This window comes from Lacerta agilis, chromosome 7 (genome assembly GCF_009819535.1).
Source record: "Lacerta agilis isolate rLacAgi1 chromosome 7, rLacAgi1.pri, whole genome shotgun sequence".
Taxonomy (NCBI): Eukaryota; Metazoa; Chordata; class Lepidosauria; order Squamata; family Lacertidae; genus Lacerta; species Lacerta agilis.
Window position 1 is genome coordinate 23,401,110 of NC_046318.1, and position 22,427 is coordinate 23,423,536.

Genomic DNA, 22,427 nt, shown 5'->3' on the forward strand with positions numbered 1-22,427 from the left:
AGCCGACGGAGCGAGTCGCGGGGAGGGACGCCCGAGTGGCGGCGGCGGCGGGTGAGGGGAGTCGCCGCTGCTGCTGTTGCAGCTGCCTCCTCCTCGCGCGCGCGGCGGCGCCCCCCCGCCCCCTACACCCTCGTCGCCTTCTTCTTCTCCTTCTTCTCCCGCGCCTCGCGAGCAAAGTGTGCGAGAGTGAGTGCGAGTGCGAGTGAGCGAGAGCCCCGTTGCGCAGCTTGCTCTGCGCACAACCACCACCACCACCAGCAGCGGAGGAGGAGGGCGGCAGAGGCACCACCAACCACCACCAGCACCACACGGGCATTGGGAGAGTGAGTGAGTGTGTGTGTGTGGGGGGGGGAGAGGAGCCAGACACGCGCGCACACACACACACACACAGAGAGAGAAAGCAGGAGGAGGAGGAGGAAGAAGAAGAAGAAGAGGAGGAGGGGAAAGAAGGAGAGAGGCCACGGCAGACACTCAACTGAGACAAAAGTATCTCCAAACCACCACCCAACTCCACCTTGGGAGGCGGGCGCCTCAGCATGGCTTCCGAGGAACTCTACGAGGTAACACAGACCCTTGTGCTTCCTCTCCCCCCCCCACTCCCAACTCCACAACCCCCACCCCACCCCGTGGCCCCCCCGCCATCCTCACTCTGCCCCCCCCCTTATTTTAAGTGCTAACGCTTTAAAAAAAAAAAACACAACACCCTTGCATTTCTTTCCTCTCTCTCTTTCTCCCTTTTTTTCCTTGGCGGGGCCCTGTAGGCGCCCGCGCGCGCGCGCTCCCGCCGGCCCGCGTGCGCGTGTTTCCAAATTGCGAGCTTTTTGCCTCCCTGCCCTCCCCCAGTTTCGCTAGAGAAGAGGACGGAAATATGACTGAAAGGAGGAGACTGCAAAGTGTTGCCATTGGCTTGCGCTTTCTCTTCTTCTCTCTTCTTGCCCGCCTTCTCCACCTCTCCCCCACACACCCCACCGCCCGGCCCCACAACCCTCTCCCAACTCCACAGCCACCCCCTTGCCCTCTCCGGTCTCGCCACTCTTGACTCCACGAGGGAGGGGGGAGGGGAGGGGGGAAAAGGAAGGGTGGGTGGGTGCTGCCGGGTGGGTTCCGGACGGTGGGTTGCAAGAGCTGACAGCCACGACTTGCTCAGGCGCTTCTTGTACACCCAAAGTGAGGTTTTGTGTGCGCCCCCCCCCCGTAGTGTGCAAAAATGCGTGCAAAAGCCATGCCCCCTCCAGGGCGGGCACGAGGAAGGGTTTCTTTCTTTCCTGGAATCGTCTTTTGAAACTGCATTGACATCTTAGCCTTGCAGCAAGCCAGCTGAGTTGATGCACAGCATGAAACATTCAAAAACGATATGCCTCCACGTTGTTGTTTTTGTAGGAAGGCAAGTTTTTCTTTTCTTTTAAAAAAAAGAATATGGGGGGGGGAGGTTCAGAGCCGGTGCTAAAGAGACGTCATCCTTTTTGCACTACTATGCGATCCTGTGGTATAGATTGGAGTCTTTAGCTTTGCCAGCGAAGGGGGAAACCGCTTCAACTTTGAATTTCAAGTTTTCACATCTCTAATGTATGTGGATGCACATTGGAAATCCTCTTCAATGCAACTTCCTGGTTTTGATATTTACGAAGTGTTGTATTAGGGCTCTGCAACAATAATTATTTTGGAACCATTTGAACCCATTTGGCAAATATCAGTTCACTGAAGAGACAATAGTTCTCTTGTCCTTTAGGCAAATACATATTTAGAGTGTGTGTTGGTATTTTTAGATTGGTACTGTTTATCTGAACCTGAAATTTTAGGAAGAGCTGAAATATACCGGAAAAAAGTATGAAACTTGGGACTACAATCATAAGCATAATAGTAGGGAGCAAGCCCTGCTGAACACATTGGAACTTTCTTCTGAGTAAACATGAATAGGATTGCGCAATGTACTAGGAGGAACTTCTTGTGAATGAGGGATAGATCCTATTCAGTCAATAGAAAAATAGCTATACGCATGTTTGTTTTGAGTGAGTTTGATGAATAAAGTTTCTGAACCACTAAACCAATAATAGGAAGGTTTGGTATCTCATAGTTAATGGTTGTGAAGATTTCACCCATCTTCAGAGTTGAAGCCAAACTAAGTCTTGGATGAAATGTGGGAGAAAGAAAAAAAACTTTATGACTGAGTTCACTAATTTGGCTTACTCAAACCTTTAATTGAATGGTGTGGTGATCAAGGCAGATGACTTTCATGGAGTGGTCGCCTCTGGATCATCCAACAGTTAATATGGACCTCAACCATTAAGGTAGTAATCAATGTATCATTCAGTCATGCTCATTAGCTATGGAAACTGATGTCTCTTAGTCGCACTAACTAAATGAGTTGGAAAGGTGATTAGGACATTAAGACATAAAAATATACCAGATGCTGGATGCAAATACCATTTGGGACCTAACCAGTGCCTGGAATACTTCATTAAATGAAGTTGGCCAATCCCACGAGTAAGGTTGTTGATATGGAAACATTCTTTTCAAATATTTTGTCTTTTTTTTAAGAGCACCATAGATCATGCATTGTGCTTCTTTTTACAAATAGTCTCACTCTTGAAATATATTAACACAAATGTTGCTGTTGTTCAGTTGTGTCTGACTCTTCGTGACCCCATGGATCAGAGCACGCCAGGCACCCCCATCCTCCACTGCCTCCCGCAGTTTGGCCAAACTCATGCTAGTTGCTTCGAGAACACTGTCCAACCATCTCATCCTCTGTTGTCCCCTTCTTGTGCCCTCCATCTTTCCCAACACCAGGGTCTTTTCTAGGGAGTCTTCTCTTCTCATGAGGTGGCCTAAGTACTGGAGCCTCAACTTCAGGATCTGTCCTTCCAGTGAGCACTCAGGGCTGATTAACACAAATACATTGTTTAAAAATGCCAGAGTTGCTTGATGATTGTTGTCCTTCATGCCAAGTTTCAGGTAGAAGACAGCCGAGTCTGGCTATGCCTGTGAAGAGTGAACAGATATCCCATTTAAGTGGGATAAATGTCTTGTTCAGATACAGCTGTGATGCCGTCTGGTCCTGTATTGATTTCTGCAGTGATTTGATGGGAATTGCTAATGTACGGTGCTAAATGAAAGGGGCAGGCCCTGGTCTCTTTCTTGGGTACTGGTGTTTTTATCCTTCAGAGTTGGAATGCAGTGGCATTGCGTTTGGTCTAAATGATGAACATGATGTAAAGATTTACAGCTGTCTTTGCCATGATATTTTTTTGAACTACAAACAAACTGTCAAAGGAATATAAATTTTGATTACTGGATGTTTTAGAAATAAACGAAACTCCATGGAAATTCTATCTTTCCCATGAAATACTTTTGCCGTTTATGGTTGACAAATACGGATTATTGAGCTTTATATATATATATTTATAATTTTATAGTTTTATAATTTTTATTTAGTGCTGAAGATAATATTTGAGAGTTCTCTGCAACTCAAAGAAAAGCAACTTGACATACCAACATTTTGTTTCTTTTCTGGAAAATAACTTGGAGAAGCAACAGGTCAAATGTACTATCCTGACTGGATATAGTTCTCTTGGATTCATCTAAGAGTTCAAAGCAGGATACAGAAGACCAGTTGAAGAGGATCAAAGTTTAGGAGTCTTGCACATCACAGTCATTTATTTAGAAGCATTCCTGAAGTTGTAAGTCAAGCATTCATTAAAAGTCATTGAATGTGACTTTCTTTCATCTTTTCACCTGGAATTTTGCTCTTTATTAATGGCATCACAGTATTCTCATATTAGGGTATTCTATGCACATTTTTTTACTTGAAACGTAAGCAAAATCTATAGGTTGTTTGACTCTGAATCAAATATCTACCACTTACCTATATACTCGAGTATAAGTCGACCCAAATATAAGCCGAGGCACCTAATTTCCCTACAAAAATGTGGGGAAGCTTATTGACTCAAGTATAAGCCAGTTCACCTTTGCCACTGTGGTAGAGGAGGAACGAGCAGCCCAAAGCAGCCCTTTGGGCTGCTCCTTCCTCTTCCTCCTTTGCTGCTGTGGAGCTCACCCCGTCACAGGGTTTCGAACCGCCATTCTTCTGATCAACAAGCCCTAGGGCTCTGTGGTTTAATTCACAGTGCAATGTTCCCTTGTGTTATACAGAGAAGGCTGGGATCCTGTCCTGTTTAAGCAGGAGCCAGGGAAAGTGAGCAACTGTGGGGTTTCAGTACTTCCTTAACTGATAGGCTTTCTGCCTTCTGGGGTCTAAAGTTTGCATTTATGTGAGCAGTTCAGGAATGGAACAAGCTGCCTGGGGAGAGTAAAGAACCACCGTTCTTGTACACCTCTTAAGGAATGGTTGACTTGAGTATAAGCCGAGGGCAGCTTTTAAAGCACAAAAAGTGTGCTGAAAAACTAGGCTTATACTCAAGTATATATGGTATCTCTATAAGCTTGAGGAAGCCATTAACCAGACAACTTGCTATGCTATCTTACCCAACACATGACCCAAGCAATACTTATTTTGAGGAGGATTTCTCTTATTTGAATTTTGGAATTAATAATTTCACCAAATTATCTCAGATGGTGAATCTTAAACATCTTGTTTATGAAGATAATGGGATTTTAAGTACAATGAACAGGTTTGTTTTTGGTTTGCTTGTTTTTTAGGAAGGGTGCTCTACACACAATCTTATTAATATGTTTGTACTGTATCAGTTTCAAAATATCTAAATTTTGACCTGCCATTAAGTAGGCATGATCCAGAACTGTATGGTGTTGATTTTACAATACTCATAATTTAAACAAAAATAAATCAAAATATCAAGCCTAGATTTGGGACAGTTTGCATTCTGAAAGGGTGTATACTAGATAACACACTGTGTGTTAAAACACGTGCTTACTTCAAATACTGGCCATCAAATGACAGCCCAAGTAAAAAGATTCAGCAGTTCCAAATTATGTTCAGGTTTTGGTGATTGTCTAGAAAATGGGTGAACCAGACAGGCAGGCATGGCTAATTCTTCTCCGTTTGTCCTTGCTGTTCAGATTTGACACATGTATGGAATAATTAAGATAATATCAACTGAACTAAGAGTTATAATGGGAAGTAGGGTCTCAAGTACATAGGAACCAGGCAACTTCCAAATAGTATTGAGTTATTAGCAGTACGATGCTCAACTAAAATTTTATTTCAACCTAGCTAGCTATATTGTTTATGGCAAGCAGCTACCGTTGAGTTTTATTGGTGAATGAGACAATTTAAATTTAGTTGGTGTGTGAGTTTCGTATTTAAAATTGAATCTATAGCCATCACAAGAATTTGGGGTGTACAACTGTATTGTAACCCATGACTCACAATTGAATAGAAATAGAGAAAGGCATGGATATGGGAAAAGACAACATTGAAACAAACCAAACTGGACAAAAGCTAAGCTTTGTACATGTTGAAGATTCTTGAGGCTTCAAAGCTCCCTGTAGCATGGAAGACCCTGAACTAGAATGATTATGAAAATGGCTTTAAATGTGAATGCGGAGAAGAGAGAAGCTGGCAAGAGCTAAAGTGGGAAGGAGGGTGCTATAATGTGGTGGTCAGTTTGCATCATAGGCTGCATTGGCATTTCCAAAATATGTAGTACATACCCAGTGCTTCGGGATGTGTGGTAGGTTTGCAGTAGGGAGCTTCATCCAGTAGCAACTCCCTTGTGAGCCTGGAGACTCCCAGCTCTCCTTTGCTTTTTATGTATCCTAGCAGCAAAAATGTCAGAGTGTTAACTGACCCCTAAGCATAGAGAATTTAGAAGGATATGATTCCTGAGATGAAATGCTGTGAGAAATGAAATAGAAAACTTTCCTGGTTGGTTCAGACCAGTGTTTCTCAAACTTGGGTTCCCAGCTGTGGTTGGACTACAACTCCCATCATCCATTGCTAGCAGGACCAGTGGTCAAGGATGATGGGAGTTGTAGTCCAACCACAGCTGGGGACCCAGGTTTGAGAAACACTGGTTGAGACCAAAGTTCATCGGGTCTAGCATTCTGTTGCCACAAGTGGCCAGCTAGATGTTTTGTTGGAGTTTGTTGGTACTGTAATGGCCATTCCCCCACTGTTGTCTAATCAGAGATACAAGGATTTTGAACATGGAGGTCCTGCTTGGTTATCATGACTAACAAATGTTGATACAATTGCCTCTATGAATTTGTCGAGTTCTTTCTTAAAGTTACGTATACCTAACCTGTGAAGGCCACTCATTGATAATGAGTTCCAAGATAATAATCTGCTTGATTGTAGTATAGTATTTGGAATGGGTTGATGCTTTCTAAAGATGAATTTATTACACGTATATCATATTGCTGTAAGAAATTGCATGTATCCGGCATATTTACCAAATATAGTAGCAGTGAATATATGTTGGTTTCATCATGTGTATACATGCTTGGGGATCTCTGGCTTCTGATTGTGTGAACATGAATACATGTGGTTTCCAAGTCTTAACTGGAAATATTTCTTATACTGTACTCTGTAGAGTGATATACCAGTAATTTAGCATGTTTATTTTACTTGTATTTAGTAAACAAAGCTGAAAGCTTTGAAACTGCAGAGCTTGCCTAATATTGTGTTTGTACTTGGCTTCCATTCATTGTTACCAATGAACTTATGAAGTGGAAAAATTTCTGTAGAAAAATAAAACACTACAAAAATTTCCATGAAGAATGCCCACCTGACATGCTTGGCCCTGAGAAGAGATTATAGCTCTTGATCAAGAGTTCTTTGAGTACAGAATTCAGAATCCTGGTTGACCCTTTTTAAAAACAACAACTAAAGAGCTAAGTATCCTTGATGCAAAAATGATGGGTTGGATCTGGTTTGCTATATTTTGAACAGCAAAAAAGAGGACACTATGATAACTCATTTTAAATACCCCTACTACAGGGTGAGTCTTTTAAAAGAGGCGCCATGGAACATGTGTGCTCTGTATCCACAGGGCCTCTTTTAAAGGACTCACCCTGTATATGTACTGGTAGGCTATAGAAGCTGTGATATATTGCTGAGGGGGGCAGGAGAAGAGAAGAGGAAAGCAAGTCTTCAACCATCAGTTATGTCTGTGTCTCATCCAGAAAGTATAGCCAGAGACATTTTGGCAAATTTACAAAATCCACCCAGGGAGAAATTTTACCCCGGAAAAAGAAGACGTGTCCTGGAAAAAGAGGACACATGGCAACCCTAATTAGACTTAAGTCATGTTTAGAGTAAAGCTGTTGAAATCAGTGATGCTTGGGTTGGCCATGACTAACTTGTCCAGTTGACTTCATTATGTTTACTTGGATCCAACCCATTGTATAGATACAGTACAGTGGTGCCCCGCTAGACGAAAATAATTCGTTCTGCGAGTATTTTCGTCTAGCGGGTTTTTCGTCTAGCGAAGCGGCAATGCAAACCACGGTTTCCGCTAGACGAAAAAAAATTCGTTTTGCGAGGCAGCCCCATAGACAAATGCTTTCGTCTAGCGAGTTTTTCGTCTAGCGAGGCATTCGTCTAGCGGGGCACCACTGTAATGGTAAGTAGAGTGAGCTGTTGGTGGAAGGGGTGAAGGAAGAACACATTTCCTAGTTCATGCTTCTGAATGAGGACAAAGTGAAATGTAATTGCGTGTTGTTTCTGTATATTATTTGTTTAAAATGCTTAAATGTTTCAAACGCTTTGCATATTGTCCCATGGAGATATTGTGAAGTAGCAATATTTGGGGAGATAAGATGTAAATAAAGTTAGTGGGTTTTTTTTTTTGAGAACATCATATGAGACCTAGCTTTAAACTAATTCCTCAGTATTACGAAGAAGTATTTTCTTTTAGTAAAAATGTGCATGAAATATGCAATATTAGTCTTGGGCATAAATATATCCTTACATTAGTTGGTTATGATGTTGCTCGTATGCAGTTTTTTGATGCCTCATTATATTTAAACAGAATACTCATTTGATGCTATATGGAAACTACTGCTAAGAACACTAGGTCTTTGCATATAGATGTTTACAGCCCTGTTTTCAAAGTCAAAACAGTGTTTAAAAGACTAGGTTGTAAAAGCTGAAGTGGGTAGGCATTGTCTTGCACTTGTGGAGTAGTTTGAGGATAAACCTTTTACTGAGGATTGTGCTTGAGCTATTTATTATATACTTATTTTGTCTTTCAGGAGTGAGCTGCTAGTTTTCTCTTTGTTCTCTTTTGTACTGACACATCACTGCACAGATAAGTGAGTTCTCATGGCCACAATTCTCAATTCTGTTTGCACTATTTTTGCTAGGTGGTATTTCTAACCAGTGATGTAGGTTTTCTGGAAAATTGTGAATTAGGATAATTTGCATAAGAAAATGGTCAGTTTCCACCAGAAAATGTTCTAATTCCCTAGAAAGTGAACTAATTTAGCATGGTTTTTTGCTTGTATTTAGTAAACAAATCTTTTACAAACCCTTGCCTAATATTCATTTGCAGTTGGCATTCACTAATTGTTACTAATGAGCTTATGAAACAGAAATTTTCCCCGGGGGTGGGGGGGTGGGGAACACTTGAGAAAAATTTCACCCAACACCACTGCTCCTAATGCTTAAATTTGTGTAAAACAACATGAGGATATTAAAACTTGTTTGTATTTTTGATGTCTACTAGTGAAGTAGACACAAGTTAGTGCAGTGTCTGGTAAGTTTAACATGTAAGATTTCACCACAGCATCACAAAATTGCCAGCATATTATTACAGTACCTACAATCTACCTTAAAGGAGGTGGTGATGTGCCCACTTCCTTAAGAGGACCTCTCTGGACCCAAGGGTGTTAAATAACTATTGTACAGTGGCAAATATCCCCCTTTGGGGAAAAAGGTGTTTGAGAAGGTGATGTGGTCTAGTTTGAAGCCTGGCCATGGCACTGAAACAATCTTGGTTGCCCTGGCTGAGGACATTTGTCAAGAGAGATGGGGGAGTATGACCCTGCTCATTCTGTGTGTTCTTTCAGCGGCTTTTGATAGTGTTGACCATGGTATCTTTTTGGAGCATCTCAGGGAAGTTGGGGGCACTGTACTTCAGTAGTTCTGATCTTATCTCCACAGCCTTTTCCAGAAAGCAGTTGTAGGAGGCTGCTGTTTGTTACCATAGGAGCTATCCTGTGAGGTTCAATGGAGTTGCATCTTCTTCCCCATGCTATTTCAGATCTATATGGGAGTCACTGGGAGCTGTCACCAGGACATTTGGAGTGAGGTGCTAATATGCAGATAATGCCCAGCTTTATCTCTCAATTCCACCTGAGTTGGGAGAGGCGGTTGAGGGGATAGACCTGTGCTTGGAGATGGTGATGTGCTGGATGTGGGCCAATAAATTAAAGCTGAATCCTGAAAAGACAGAGGGGTGTTATTTGTCTCAAGTTGGGGAGATGGCCCGTTGTGGAAGTGGTTGCACTCCCCTGGAGGATATTGTAGGTATTCCTGGATTCAGCACTGTCCCTGGACTCAGGTGGCCTCCGTAGACAGCTGTGTATTTTTTTCAGCTCCAGCTGGTTCACCCATTGGACGGAAATGACTTGTAGTAATAGTACTGTGTGTTGTGAACTAGTGCCTGGAATCAGTAATGGACCAAAAGGGACATACTCAGCCTTCAGTCTCTATCTTGGAACTGAGTTGAGAAGCTGACCTCATGGCTACCACATCTTGTCTATCTCTTGCACTTTCATGGTCCCCACCACTACTGCTTTGTGTGAGAACTCTTTGTGAGGGAAGATACTAGTAATTTGAAAACCTGTCATAATTTTGTGCCATTTTGGTTGGTCCTTATAGAGGTATAGCCTCTATAACTGATTTTGGTTCCCCCTCCCCCCATGGATCAACATGGCAAGCTTTGTTTTTTATCAATCTAGACAAGACAGAGATTCCACAACCATCTACTAATGGTTCCACTAGAACCATCAATGGATGGTTGATGTGTTAGTATTCAACCTCTGCTGAATGGGATTGCACTTGTCATACAGGATGAGCTTCACAGCATAGGGGTGCTTTTTAAAATATAGTATTTATTTATTAATCAAATAAATAAATACACAACCCCTCATCGGAGGATCACAGGGCGGTTTGCAGTATCAAAATCATTTGGTTGCAAATAACTGCATGCCATCAGCAGCCCTAAGCACCTTTTATTAACTAGTTTGTGTGCTGAGGCTCTTCCTTTTATTTTGATTTTTTAAGTGTTGTTCTGTCTCGACATACTTATCTACACTTTGTTATCTCAGATTTAAACTAATACTCTTAATGAGTTATAATTGGGACTGCCTTTGTGACAACCATTTGGGAAGTTCATCTGATTCAAAATGCTGCATCCATTATATACATGCTATCTGTTATTACTGTTTGGTAACGGCTTTTGCCTGTAAAGTCTACCGATGTATCTTCAAGACTTTCTGCTCTTCCATATTGTTAAAATAAGAACAGCCACATCTTAAGATCTTTCATTAGAACTCCTGTTTTAGTTTTGGCCCAGACTTCAGAGAATGTTCTCCCCAGGCACATCTGGCAAGGGTCTGCACAGCCGACCTTTAGGGATGTATCAAAAACACTCAGGCCTTTGGAGCTTTGTGATGCCCTTGGTTTTTTATCTTGGAGATGGAATATGTAGGATTATTAATTATTTGATAGGCGCTCTGTTCTTTTGCTTTTAGTTTGGTTGCCTTTTTTGATATCTCATTGTTAATGAGACTGTAAGCTGTATGTGGGGGTGTAAAATACTGAGGAAGTATGATATTAAAATTTGAATTAAATAATAAGTTTCCAAATTTGAAATTCATAATTTGGAAGCATTCAAGTAATCAAAGAAAGAAGGAAAGATAAACAATTGGGGTGATTTCCTTCGGGTAGCTTAATACAGTGATGGGGAACCTTTAGCTTTCCATATGGTATTTGGATTGCAGCCACTGGCCATGCTGCCTATGCTGATAGAATTTAGAGTCCAACATCATTTGGGGAATTCCAGATTCCCTTTCACTGGTTTACCAATCCCTGAATCTTAGAAGTCTAGAACTGTAGCACAATTCCCCTGTAGAGATTGAGGTTTAGGGAGTTCACAGATGTTGCCTCTGGCAGTATTACATTATTGCAACTTGTTGATTGCAAACAGGCCTCTGTCCTCCCTTTAGATGACTGCAGAGTCTTAACTACATATAAGTCGTCAATAATTATTAGTTATCTTGTTACAGTGTAGATGACAATAGTACACTTGGTACTTGGGATTGGAGCAAATTTCAGCCTGTGGTACACATTTGCTTAAATATAGTACATTACGATCGCATCTTGCACATGATTAACTCAAGTGATATCAACGCCGCACTGTTGAAATGGCACGAATTAATTGCATGCAAGGCAGAGAGCTTGAAACCTCCTTTTGCACCATGTTTCCCTAGTGCGAAAAGCTCTCCATTGTGCTTACCAGGCTCTGTGATGCTTTTGTGAGATCTTGTGGCAACGTAGATGGCCCTATGAAATCTCACAGGAGCATCCCAGAGCCTAGTGAGAAATGTGGAGAGAGCTTAAAAGCTCTCCACCTTGCTTGCAGCAGGGTAGTAGGGATGATCATGTGGGGGCAGTTTGAGTATATGCGTTTTTGTATATATCACATTTTCCCGTGTATAAGACTATGTTTTTTAACCAAAAAATAAGGTTTAAAATTGGGGCTCGTCTTATACACCGGTAGTGCTGAGGGGTGTTGTTTTCTTAATTTGTGGTTCCCAAAAATAGGGGGCGTCTTATAAACTGAAAAATACGGTATGCTCCTTCCCTGGAATACAATCCATGCAGAAAATGCCATCATACTGTATGTTAATATCATACTAGCATGCTTGCCCTAGAGATTTCCTTGCTTACAAGCGTCCTCTTCTTCCTAGGCAAGTTCATATAACAAAGGGGTTTAAAGTGGGAGCCCAGTTACTACAGTTTCTAGCTGCTGGACTGACTGAAGATAAAACCCAGCAGTGAGTTCTGAGTCCGGGAAGACATTCCAACCATTTTGCACACAGGAATCAGCCCTTGTTTCATTTTCCAACTAATATTTTCTGCAAACTTTGAGTCCCCCATGTCCATATCATGTCTTACTCTACTGCCCCACTGACAGCAGACCTGGTCACTTAATTCCTATACCCCCACCCTCTTTCTCTCTGTTGTATTATATTATATAGCACATATCATTGTGTGGTGAATGAAACATTTTGGGATGTTCCCCCCCAAAGTAGTATCTTCTTAGCTACAGTAATTCCATTTCACCTTTTTTATAAAAAAAAAAAAAAACTTACACTTGCCTGCATGGTTGGTATGTTCCTTGTGGCATTTCATAGATCCTAAATGCAATCACAGAGTTGGAAGAGACTACGGGGGTCATCTAGTCAAACCCCCTGCAGTGCAGGAACCTTTTGCCCAATGTGGGGTTTGAACCCATGAGTCTGAGATTAAGAGTCCCTGCTGACTGATCCAAATCAGATAGCACAATAACATGATACAGTTATGCAAAGGATCTCTGAAAGGTAGTACCTAACCATGAGTGAGGTAATATTTTATAAAGCAGGTGTGTGTGTGGTATGTACTGTTGTGTTTGGTTAAGAGAACACTCTGAAATTCCTAGGGGAACAAGCAGTAAAAAAGTGCTGGGGAATTATACGGAATTGCACCTCTCTGGCATGTGCCCCATTATGTTTCGAAATGCAAGCCTTTCTTTCATGCTTTTTATACATTCACAACAGCAGACGTGGTTTCATGTGATGAGCACAACTGCTTCACAACGTGGTGAAGCTGCAGTACATTTGCATCAACTTAAGTGCTGCTTCATCTCTGAAAGCTGACTTTTCAAGCACACAACATAAAGTTTTGGATTTGTACATTTTCAAATTATTATGCTTTTAAGGCATCTACTGGGACCAAATTCATGTCTGGAGTGGGGGCAATATTTAATCTCAGGCACATTATTATTTTTCCATGCTTGTTATCCAGTATTTTCTGTGTTGTCTCTTTCTTCTCTCTTTAGTAGGATGGTTGTTTATAAATAATGCCAGATTTATGTAAATAAAGTGAACACTGTACTTCCACATTTTGTAAGATTAGGTTAGAAATACTAGTTTCCCTAGCTAATATTAGGCTCAGAAAGTAATACAGTTGATGTTCCATTCACTTACCTTTTTTTGAGAAGGTTTAATAAATATTTTGGATGAATAAAATGTTGGCCATGGTAATAAAACAGGCTTCTTTTTCAGAAATCATTGAATTTTGGCTTCAGTGCATAATTGCTTTGAGAAATTGCTTTGTTTTTGAGCAGCCCTCATATATATGATCAGTTCACAGATTATTTTTTTTCAGTCTTCACCTTCCAGTACCAAGTTGTCCGTAGCAGTGAAAGTTGGATCCAGTTCTTCCTGCTCATCAGTAGAATTGTTTCATCTGTACAAACTGATTTGAAGTGGGGGCCTGTTCTCAATTACAGAAATGTTTGATTAGGGTCACTGTTTGATATTTCAGTGTGCTGTCTTGATGTCCAAAAATGTCTCTAGTTTTAAAATCTTAGTATATCATTTCATAAAATAACATGGTAAGCAAATGCATTTTCTATAATTAACGTGTGGAACAAATGAACTTTAGAGCTCACTAACTCACATCAAGCACTTAAGCCATGCTGTGCAAGATTTTCTATTACATGGGTGTTGCCTTGTGTCATGAAGGTTAAAAGTTAAGACATACTAAACTGCCTTGCTATTTTAGAAACTGTCTTGTAAATATATAAAAGCAGCAATTCTAAGTACACTTATTAGGGGGAAAGCGCCGTTAAACTCAGTAGAACTTACCTCTGTGTAAATCTGCTTAGATTTAGGCTTTAAGAAAATAAATGTTTGTAGAAAAGATGTCACAATTGGTTTTTTTTTTTTTTTAATCTACAATGCTGGCTAGTACCCGTTGGGGGGCGGGGGCAGGGGGAATCCTGGATTGTTTGTTCTGCTCTTTGCAGTGCAGGTGACTGAAGATTTTTGACCTTGGCCTCTTAAGCATTGATGTAAGTGCATTGGCATTTGAAATATTTTTTCATCCTTGAAATTGGCCATGCAAATGAGAAGATGTAATTGCAGTGTGGCATAAAATGATCTCAGTTGCACATTTACCAAATGTATGTGATGGAAGCTGAAGGTTGTATCCAGCTAAGTTCTGCTGAGAGTAGTATATCCATTGAAATGAATGGACCTAAGTTAGCCATGTACTTACTTTTGATGAGTCTACCGGTAATTGTGTAGAATTAACACTGGCTACAACCCTGAAAATTTGGACCAAATACTCTTATTTTTTCCAAGAAATCTGATTAAATACTGCAAAAATGGAAGTGAGGGGATTTTTTATTTTTATTTTTATAAATCAAGAGCGAGTCTCTTATTTTACCTCTAGCTGAGCTTCTAAGCTTAGCTGTTTCTCAGTATCTACTATACTGGACAAGCAAAGCAATACTAAGTATTAGCAGAGTGGGTAGCCCAAGTGTTTTCATGGTAGCCTTTGCCAAACCTGTGCTTATGAGAGGTGTGTTTTACTTGTAGCTGAGATAGAGCAAATTTCAGGTTTATAGAAATTTGCTTTTCTATATTACCAATATAGCTAATTTCATACTATGTCATGTCTATGTCTGCCAACGAGATCTCCTTGCTTACAAGCCCCTTCTTCTTCATAGACGGGTATACAGCCAAATAACTTAACATGGGAGTCCGGTTACTGCAGTTTTATCCCCATTTAGACTAACTGAATGTATACACTCACAGCCAAGTCTGCAGCCAGGAAAGGAGTTCTTCCCCCATATTATTTATACAGCTCTTCCCTGACCATGCCTAAGTGCTACCCACACTTAAGAGCCTGTAAGGCACCTGGTACCTATGTGATTGCGGCACATACACAGAAAATAAATTTACGGTAATGAAAACATGAGAAGATGTGGCAACAGTAGTGAATACTGAACATTTGTCTGAGCAGTTAATTACTCAAAACATGCCTGCTGAGTTGCGACTTCAGGTTGCAGTCCTGTGTGTTCACTTACTTGAATGTAAGACTTATTGACTGCAGAGCGACTTGCTTCTGAGCAGATGTGCGCAGGGTTGAGCTACGGTACATGAGACCCTTGACGCTGTGCAGTGTTCTTCAAAGAATGTGTCTCAGTTTTGAGCTGATGTACCTAAAAATGTGATAAATACTATAATACAATTTTGTCTTCTTTATTAAATTTCTGTACCGCCCTTCATCCAAGGATCGCAAAACGGTTTACAATATAAAACCGCAAAAACACCTAACCTGGTAGGAAACAGATAAAATAACCCCTCCCACAGTTTAAGGGCCCACAAATTGTTTAATTAGCCAAAGGCCTGGGAGAAGAGGAATGTTTTTGCCTGGCTCCTAGAGATACGTAATGAAGGCATCAGGCAAGCCTCACCGGGGAGAGCATTCACAAGTTAGTATATGGTAGCATTTTGCTTCACCTTGTTTAAAGTAAACCCAGCTTAAATATTTTACTAGCTTTTCTTCCTTTGCCAATCTTGTTAAAGGTGACTCAGACCCTTGAAGTTGAGTTGATATATGAACTTGATGTACTGACTTAACGTTTGCATACACAAGATGTGATCCTTCCATTTACAGCAGCGTTGAGGAACTTCCAGCCCATGGGTCTGATTAGGCATGCCAATTTGGCCTGCCATGCAGTTTCAGCCAAGTCGCACCTACCTGCCCCATACCTGATGTCATATATAATAATGTCAGATGTGAGACTGGTAAAGTTACCACGTACTGCCGGAAGCAGGATTTCCAGCCACGTGTCAATCAGCTGATTGCTGGTGCTTGCAGAGCACTGTGCCCTTTACCCATGTGGTTTGACTTCAAACCGCATGGGAAAGGAAAAAGGCTCACCTGCTTTCATTGTGATATCAGGTGATGGAAAAGCGGACTGGCTATGGAATAGGGATGGCGGCGACAAAGAGGGATGTGTTATGCTCTGTGGTCCCTATCTGTACCTGCGTGGGAAAACCTTGTGTCATTCATATTTTAATGATATTTCTATGCTTTGCTTAAAAACGGAGCATACAGTACTTAAAATGGGAGGAAGGGGTAGGTGGATTGTTTGTGGGATTAATAGTGGGCTTATCAGAACTCCATAAAGTGCTGTACTCATTTAACATCTCTTTCTGGATGCGTGTTTTAGCACTAGACCTGATGAACAATTTGTGCTGATCTGTGAAAAAACTGTGTCCCCAATATTTGTAAGATTGGCTACAGCCTGAATGGGAGGAAAACAGTAGAAGAACTATGGTGGATTATAGTGCACCATGCTATCCCATTTAAGGTTTAAAACTGTTCGTTTCTTTTCACTACAAAAGATGTTGGAAGTACATGTTCTTCCCCAGGTTCAAAATTCCATTTTAAAAAAAACGTTCAGGCTTGTATTTGGATAGGAGAGGGGGTATGTTTTTCTTTTTCATGCTAATTGTGTAGGTTTGAGCTCTGCAAACATTGCATAACAATAGGGCAGGGCATGATCTTTAGTTGCTCCTCTCCCTGCTCTGCTCAGGGCTTGGTGATGCTGCTGGCCTGCTTCTGCTTCAAGTGCAGAAGGGATATGTACGTGTGGCTTGGGGAGTGGAAGAGAAGGGTGTCATCCTAATTACTACATTGCATTACATTTTTGTGTATATCTGGCAGTCATTATTTCTTTCATTTAGTGTGAGGTATGCTAGACATGCAGGTAGGTCAGAGCAGTGTTAGAAACTCGGATATATAAGCTTGGGGCCAGACTGTAGCTAGGCAAAAATGAAATCTGCTGATCTCCTCATTGCCACAAAGCAAACAATAGTGGAAGTGTATTATTTCCACTTTTCTTGTAGCAGTTGCATGTGTTAGAAATCGGCTAGGAAGAATGTCCTTCTTAGCAATTAACTTGAGAGTGTAACTTACTTCAAATGTAAATATTTTGACCAGAATAAAAATTCTTCCAATAGAAGAAGATGAGCTGCTGTGTTTAAATAGCTATTTTTGATCTCTTAATGTAGATTGAGAATTGAAGAGTAATTGTGTATGTGTGTGTTCTTTAAAGAGGTTTAATGTTTTATGATAGTCTTTAAGTGTTATTGTTTATTACATGTGGAAATAATACAGCTATTCTATTCTACTTAATTTCAGCACTCATTCAATGTAGCACATAGGCTGAAATATTATCAAGGCACCTTGTTCATATTTCTGCATTTTGAGACAATTGCTTATAATATTGGCTATCTAGTTCCCCATATGCAATGTGCCAGTCCACATGTTCAGAAGGAATACTTTACATTTTAATTTTATTCAGTTACAGTTTTATTTTTATTTTTTATTTAAGAGAGTTATAGGCCAGTTTTAAGACCAAGCTCTGTCAGGACAACTTCCATCATAAAATATTAAAATGCAACATAAAATTGATTGTTATTATCAGACACCAATACACCCAGCAATAGCAAAAAAAAGCAAACACCATTCTGCCAAGGAACTAAAGCAAAAAGCAATATATAACTATGTCCACAGACCCATCAACATGTGGTAGGATGGTAGTCAAGTAATAAATCAGAGCACCTGTCAAGGATAGGCAAGCAGAAGACCAGAAACTTTTTAACCATTTCTTAGAAGATCTGTATGATTGTGACCTGTAAGAAAAAAGCTGGGAGTGAGTGCCAAAGCTGTGCAGCTGGTTTTGATAATACTTTCAGGTTAATAGAATTTAGCAAGAGTTGTGCTTTTGTGATCTTGGATAATTGACCTTTCCCCATAGTTGATGCAGTCTCCCTGACAGTTCAGCTCTATACTGTGTCTAGGATTGAAAGACCCTGCATAGCATATTTAATCCCACTTCAGAGGGTCTTTCAGAAATGATTTTTCAGAGGATGCATGGAGTTGCATTGGACTTTCCTGACTCCTATCCCAATGTGTGCTCGGTGTCAAGCATTTGTACCATTCATTTATTTCAAAATGGCGCCTGGCAGATGGCAAAGATATCTGCCACCCCCACCTTACGAACCCTCATAGTGAGTTTCGCAACAATAGCTCAAGAGGTGGCCAAAAGGATTAAAAAAACAAACAAACAAACATGCAAAGTCATGCCAAAGCAACTTTTTGGGCTGCCATATTGATTCAAAACGGCACCCAGCACCCAAACACCAGTGAAAATCACCAGGCCAACCTTTGGGAATCCTTGTGCCGAGTTTGGAAATAATATCTGAAAAGGCGTTCAGATTCACAGAAAACAGACAGACAAGACAGCCTACTTTCAAAAATATGTAATAGATAGAAAAAGTAGGCTGCATTCTGAAGGCATGGTAAGCCTTAAACCATGGCTTTCCACATGCTAATACACAACACTGGAATGCTTCCAGTGTGCTCTTCTTTAGTTTGAGCAGCAAACCATGATCGGTTAGTTTTTCTCAAGAAATGTAAAAGCAAGAAAAACATCCAAAGTGAACTCCAAAACAAAACAGAATGTGTCTCAAGATGCTGAAAAGATATGGATTTTATTTTCAAAGCAGCCCAATTTTGGCCAATTACTGTTTAAAGTCCTCCGTCAGGGGCTGTATAAACAAAGACGATGCATTGCATGAATCATATATACTCAACATTTAAAAACAAACTAAATTGGTTGTATACAAATTGCATATAAGCTTATCTCTACTTACCTAAATTGAAAAACAGCCTGCAGAGATCTCAGTAAGAAATATATCCCATTCATATTAACTGGAGACTGGAATTATTGTCTGAAGGCAACCAGTTATATATCTTCTAAAGAGTAATAGGCAGGTGTTGTTAATACATGATAAAAAAAAAGAATCATGGATCATGATTTATGGCAAGAAAGCATATAAAATAGTGCATAATGCATTTGATTATACCAGTTGAGATTGTTATTGGTGTCAATAATATCTTGCCACCTGTATTCTTGCAATGAAGGATCACAATGAATGTAAAAGGTAATCACTAGAATGTAGATAAAAACTGCAAGCAGTCAGCTATGCAGGTGACTTTAGTTTGCTAACTAGAATGAGAGAAAGCTATACTGAAAGAAGGCATCCACAGACAGGTAGGACAAGTAAAAATCAAAAAGGAAACTGTGTGTGTGTGTGATGCTTCTAAAAAGCCACAGCTACATTTTGGGTTCAGTTGAAGGCAACTCTTGGCAACTTTGCACATTTCTACAATATTTTAAAATATTAAAACCCGGATAGCATCAGTTGAAGTCACTAACTTTACGTTTTTAAAGCTGATTTGGAGAAATGAAAATCTACATCTAAACTTTACAATGAATCTTCATCATCTCTGTTGCATGTTAAATAGAAGAAAAACAATAAATGAACAACTCAGGATGGTTACATAGGTAAGAAGAGCTTTCAGGTACTTAATGCCTTACTATCTGAGTTCCAGACGTTCATAAATGGCTATTTTAGAACAAATCTCCACAATAGGTTGAGACTGGGGAAATAATAGGGTAGGAAAACTGAAAATGGAGCTGAACAGCAATGAAGACAATGGGATGGACAGGCTGTAAGTTAGTTGAACTTGGTTCCCATTGACTTCAGTAGAACTTCACTTATTCATTACTAACTTGTACCATTGGTTTCAATGAGACTTACATTCAAACAACTTAATCTGGATTTAACCCATTGAAATGGAATCCCAACTATATATGTAGTAAAATGTCTTTGGAAAACCAGGAAACTATGGTTTCAAAATAAAATGTGAAGAATCAGAAATCTTTGTTCAATAGCCAAAACAAACAAACAGCAAAACATGGAATATTTTGTCCTAAACTAATTTCTGCAGGAGGAGAATTTGAGAAACTGATACAGACAGTGGTGACGAGAAATGAAGTTCTAGGCCTAATAGGTGAAGACAAAAGTAAAAACCTGACCAATTGCCAAGTCCAGATGGCATCCACCCAAGAGTTGTCAAAGAACTCAAATGGAAAATTGCTGATCTTCTAACGAAAGATGCAGCTTGTTCCTCAGACCAGCCTCCAGTGTAAAACTGACCAATGTAACACTTTTTAAAAAGGGATCTGGGAGGGATTCTGGAAATTACAGGCTAGTTAGTTTAACCTCCCTTCTGGGAAAACTGGTGGGAAATTTTGTTAAGGATAAAATAAGCATATAGAAGAACAAGCCCTACTGAAACAGAACTACCCTCCCAAATGCTTCCCTTTTCTGTTGATGGCCCATATGTTTCTGGTGGTAAAGGCTGTGTTCTTCTAATTTTAATATGAAACTAATCAGATTTTTTTGATTTAAATCGGCCCTGAGCCTTACTGACTAGTGATTTAAATCGTGATTTAAATCAGTTTGATTTAAATCAAATCCACCCTGGTTGGAACTGATTTCCAAATCACAGATGGAACTCAACATAGCGCTAGGAGATTGTTCTGCCAGTACAAGTATTCTGGGGGTTCTTCCGATCCTGCAGAGTTGATTTGGGGGAAGGAGGGGTGTGTGGGAAAGGCCTGTTGCGCCATTGTGAATCCTTGCGCTGCCTTCTTGCTAGTGGAATAGGGTAGTTGAATCCAACACCCTAATTGAAAACTATTACATAGCATGGCAGCTCCCACAACCAGCAGAAGTAAGCACTCAAAGCCTCTGATCTCACAATAACCTCAGTGTTCTCATGCTCCAGCAACCAGTTGGACGGAGAAGGTGGGGTAAGGAACAGGATGCTCATAAATAGCTTGTTAGGGGATATGGAGTAGATGAGGTAATTTGTTTGCATTTGAAAGGTTTTGGAGCTCATGTTGACATGACACCTGCCTTGTGGAAGCTATAGGAAAGCATTTACGCATGTAGGCACTCCACACAGCTGGCATAACATTTGAAAGCTCATTTGCCAGCCCGTACGCATACAGCATTTCCTACCACCTGTCCATGATATGTGAGGCAGCTGTGCTAGTGTGCAGATATTGCATCCATATGAACCAGCACAGTTTGTTAGCCCACACTGCACAGCACCCATGTGCATTTTCAGTGGCCTGTACATGCTATTACATTTCAATAAGCTCTTGTGTTAAGTTCGCAGAGGGTAATGAGTAGAATGTTAAGGCAAACTCTTTATCTTGAAGAAAGCTTTTTATAGTTGCAAATAAATTAGACTTTAAAATGAAGAATTCATCTAAGCTATAAAAAAATCTTTTGTGAAGCTTCCTTTTGTTGAATTGCCAAGTGTTAATTGTATCAATGGAACAGATTCTAATCATTTTAGTGAAATGCTAACCTGTTATCTGCAGGGTGTAAACTTTCAGTACATCAATTTAACGGCCCATTAAAAAAATGCTAGCCATTCAGCCTGTAGGTGTCACAAGGCCAAATATGAATGAAGGGCTTTGTATACTACTAGTATAACATTTAGTTAACCTAAGTGACTACTATAAAACTGGGATGGATTTCTAAAAAATTATAATCCTGCATTTGTTAATAATTCTATCCTAATTGCCTTCACCTCTACTCTCCAGAGACAATTGTTAATGTAACCCTTTGTCTGTATGCACATCCAAGAGAGACTTGAATTTGCAGTTTCCCATATAGGAATCAATGCGCCAGAATAGGGACAATGAGCTGAGGTGTAGGAGACAGTGAACCAACTACACAATTTTTTCTCCCCAGAGAATGACATACAGTAGTTCATAAGTTTATTGTTTTAGCCACTTGTAGCAATAGCATTAATAAATTGATACCAAACATCCATCCATAATATAAGCTGACATACATAGTGTAAGAGAGAGAAGATCAGTGGCGTAGCGTGGGTTGTCAGCACCCGGGGCAAGGCAAGTAATTTGCGCCCCCTAACCCATGGATTTTAGCACTCGAGTCAGAATTGTAGAGTTGGAAGGGACAATGGTCATCTAGTCCACCCCCAGCAATGCTGGAATCGTTTTGCTCAATGTGGTGATCCAAGCCACAACCCTGAGATTAAGAGTCCCATGTTCTACTGGCTGAGCTATCTAAGATAGATAATTAGATAAATGGACAGTAGAGGTGGAGAAAAAAACGAGAGAGAAAGGGATGATAGAGAGCGGCAGAGAGAGAAAGGGAGGTAGATCACAATAGAAAGAGTGAGGGAGAGAGAATGAATGAGATAAAAATATAGATTGATAGAAGATAGAGAAGGGTAGAAAGAGAGAGAGAGAGAGAGAGAGAGAGAGAGAGAGAGAGAGAATGAACCTCCAGACCCCTAGAATGAGGCATTTGTAGAAGAACCCTTTTTGGATTACTGAAGTAAATATTTTGATTTTTTGGCAATACAAGATGGATTAGCATAATAAGCAACGGGGGGGGGGGAACCCAATATTTTTTTCCTATTGTTAGGTTAATATCAGGTGTATTGTTATAAACAATAAAGCAGTAAAGAGATTTTGGGA

General features: G+C 40.4%; 1 protein-coding gene across 3 annotated transcripts in view; it reads left to right on the forward strand.

The window, feature by feature from the left end:
- The first annotated feature begins 414 nt into the window (after positions 1 to 414).
- Positions 415 to 22,427, forward strand: part of CDYL (chromodomain Y like) — an 89,261-nt gene continuing 67,248 nt past the window's right edge. For all 3 annotated transcript variants that reach the window (XM_033154500.1, XM_033154501.1, XM_033154503.1), the window contains exon 1: positions 415 to 560. In XM_033154500.1, coding sequence (XP_033010391.1) covers positions 537 to 560 — 24 coding nt within the window. In that variant the 5' untranslated portion in view covers positions 415 to 536. The remainder of the gene's footprint in view (positions 561 to 22,427) is intronic.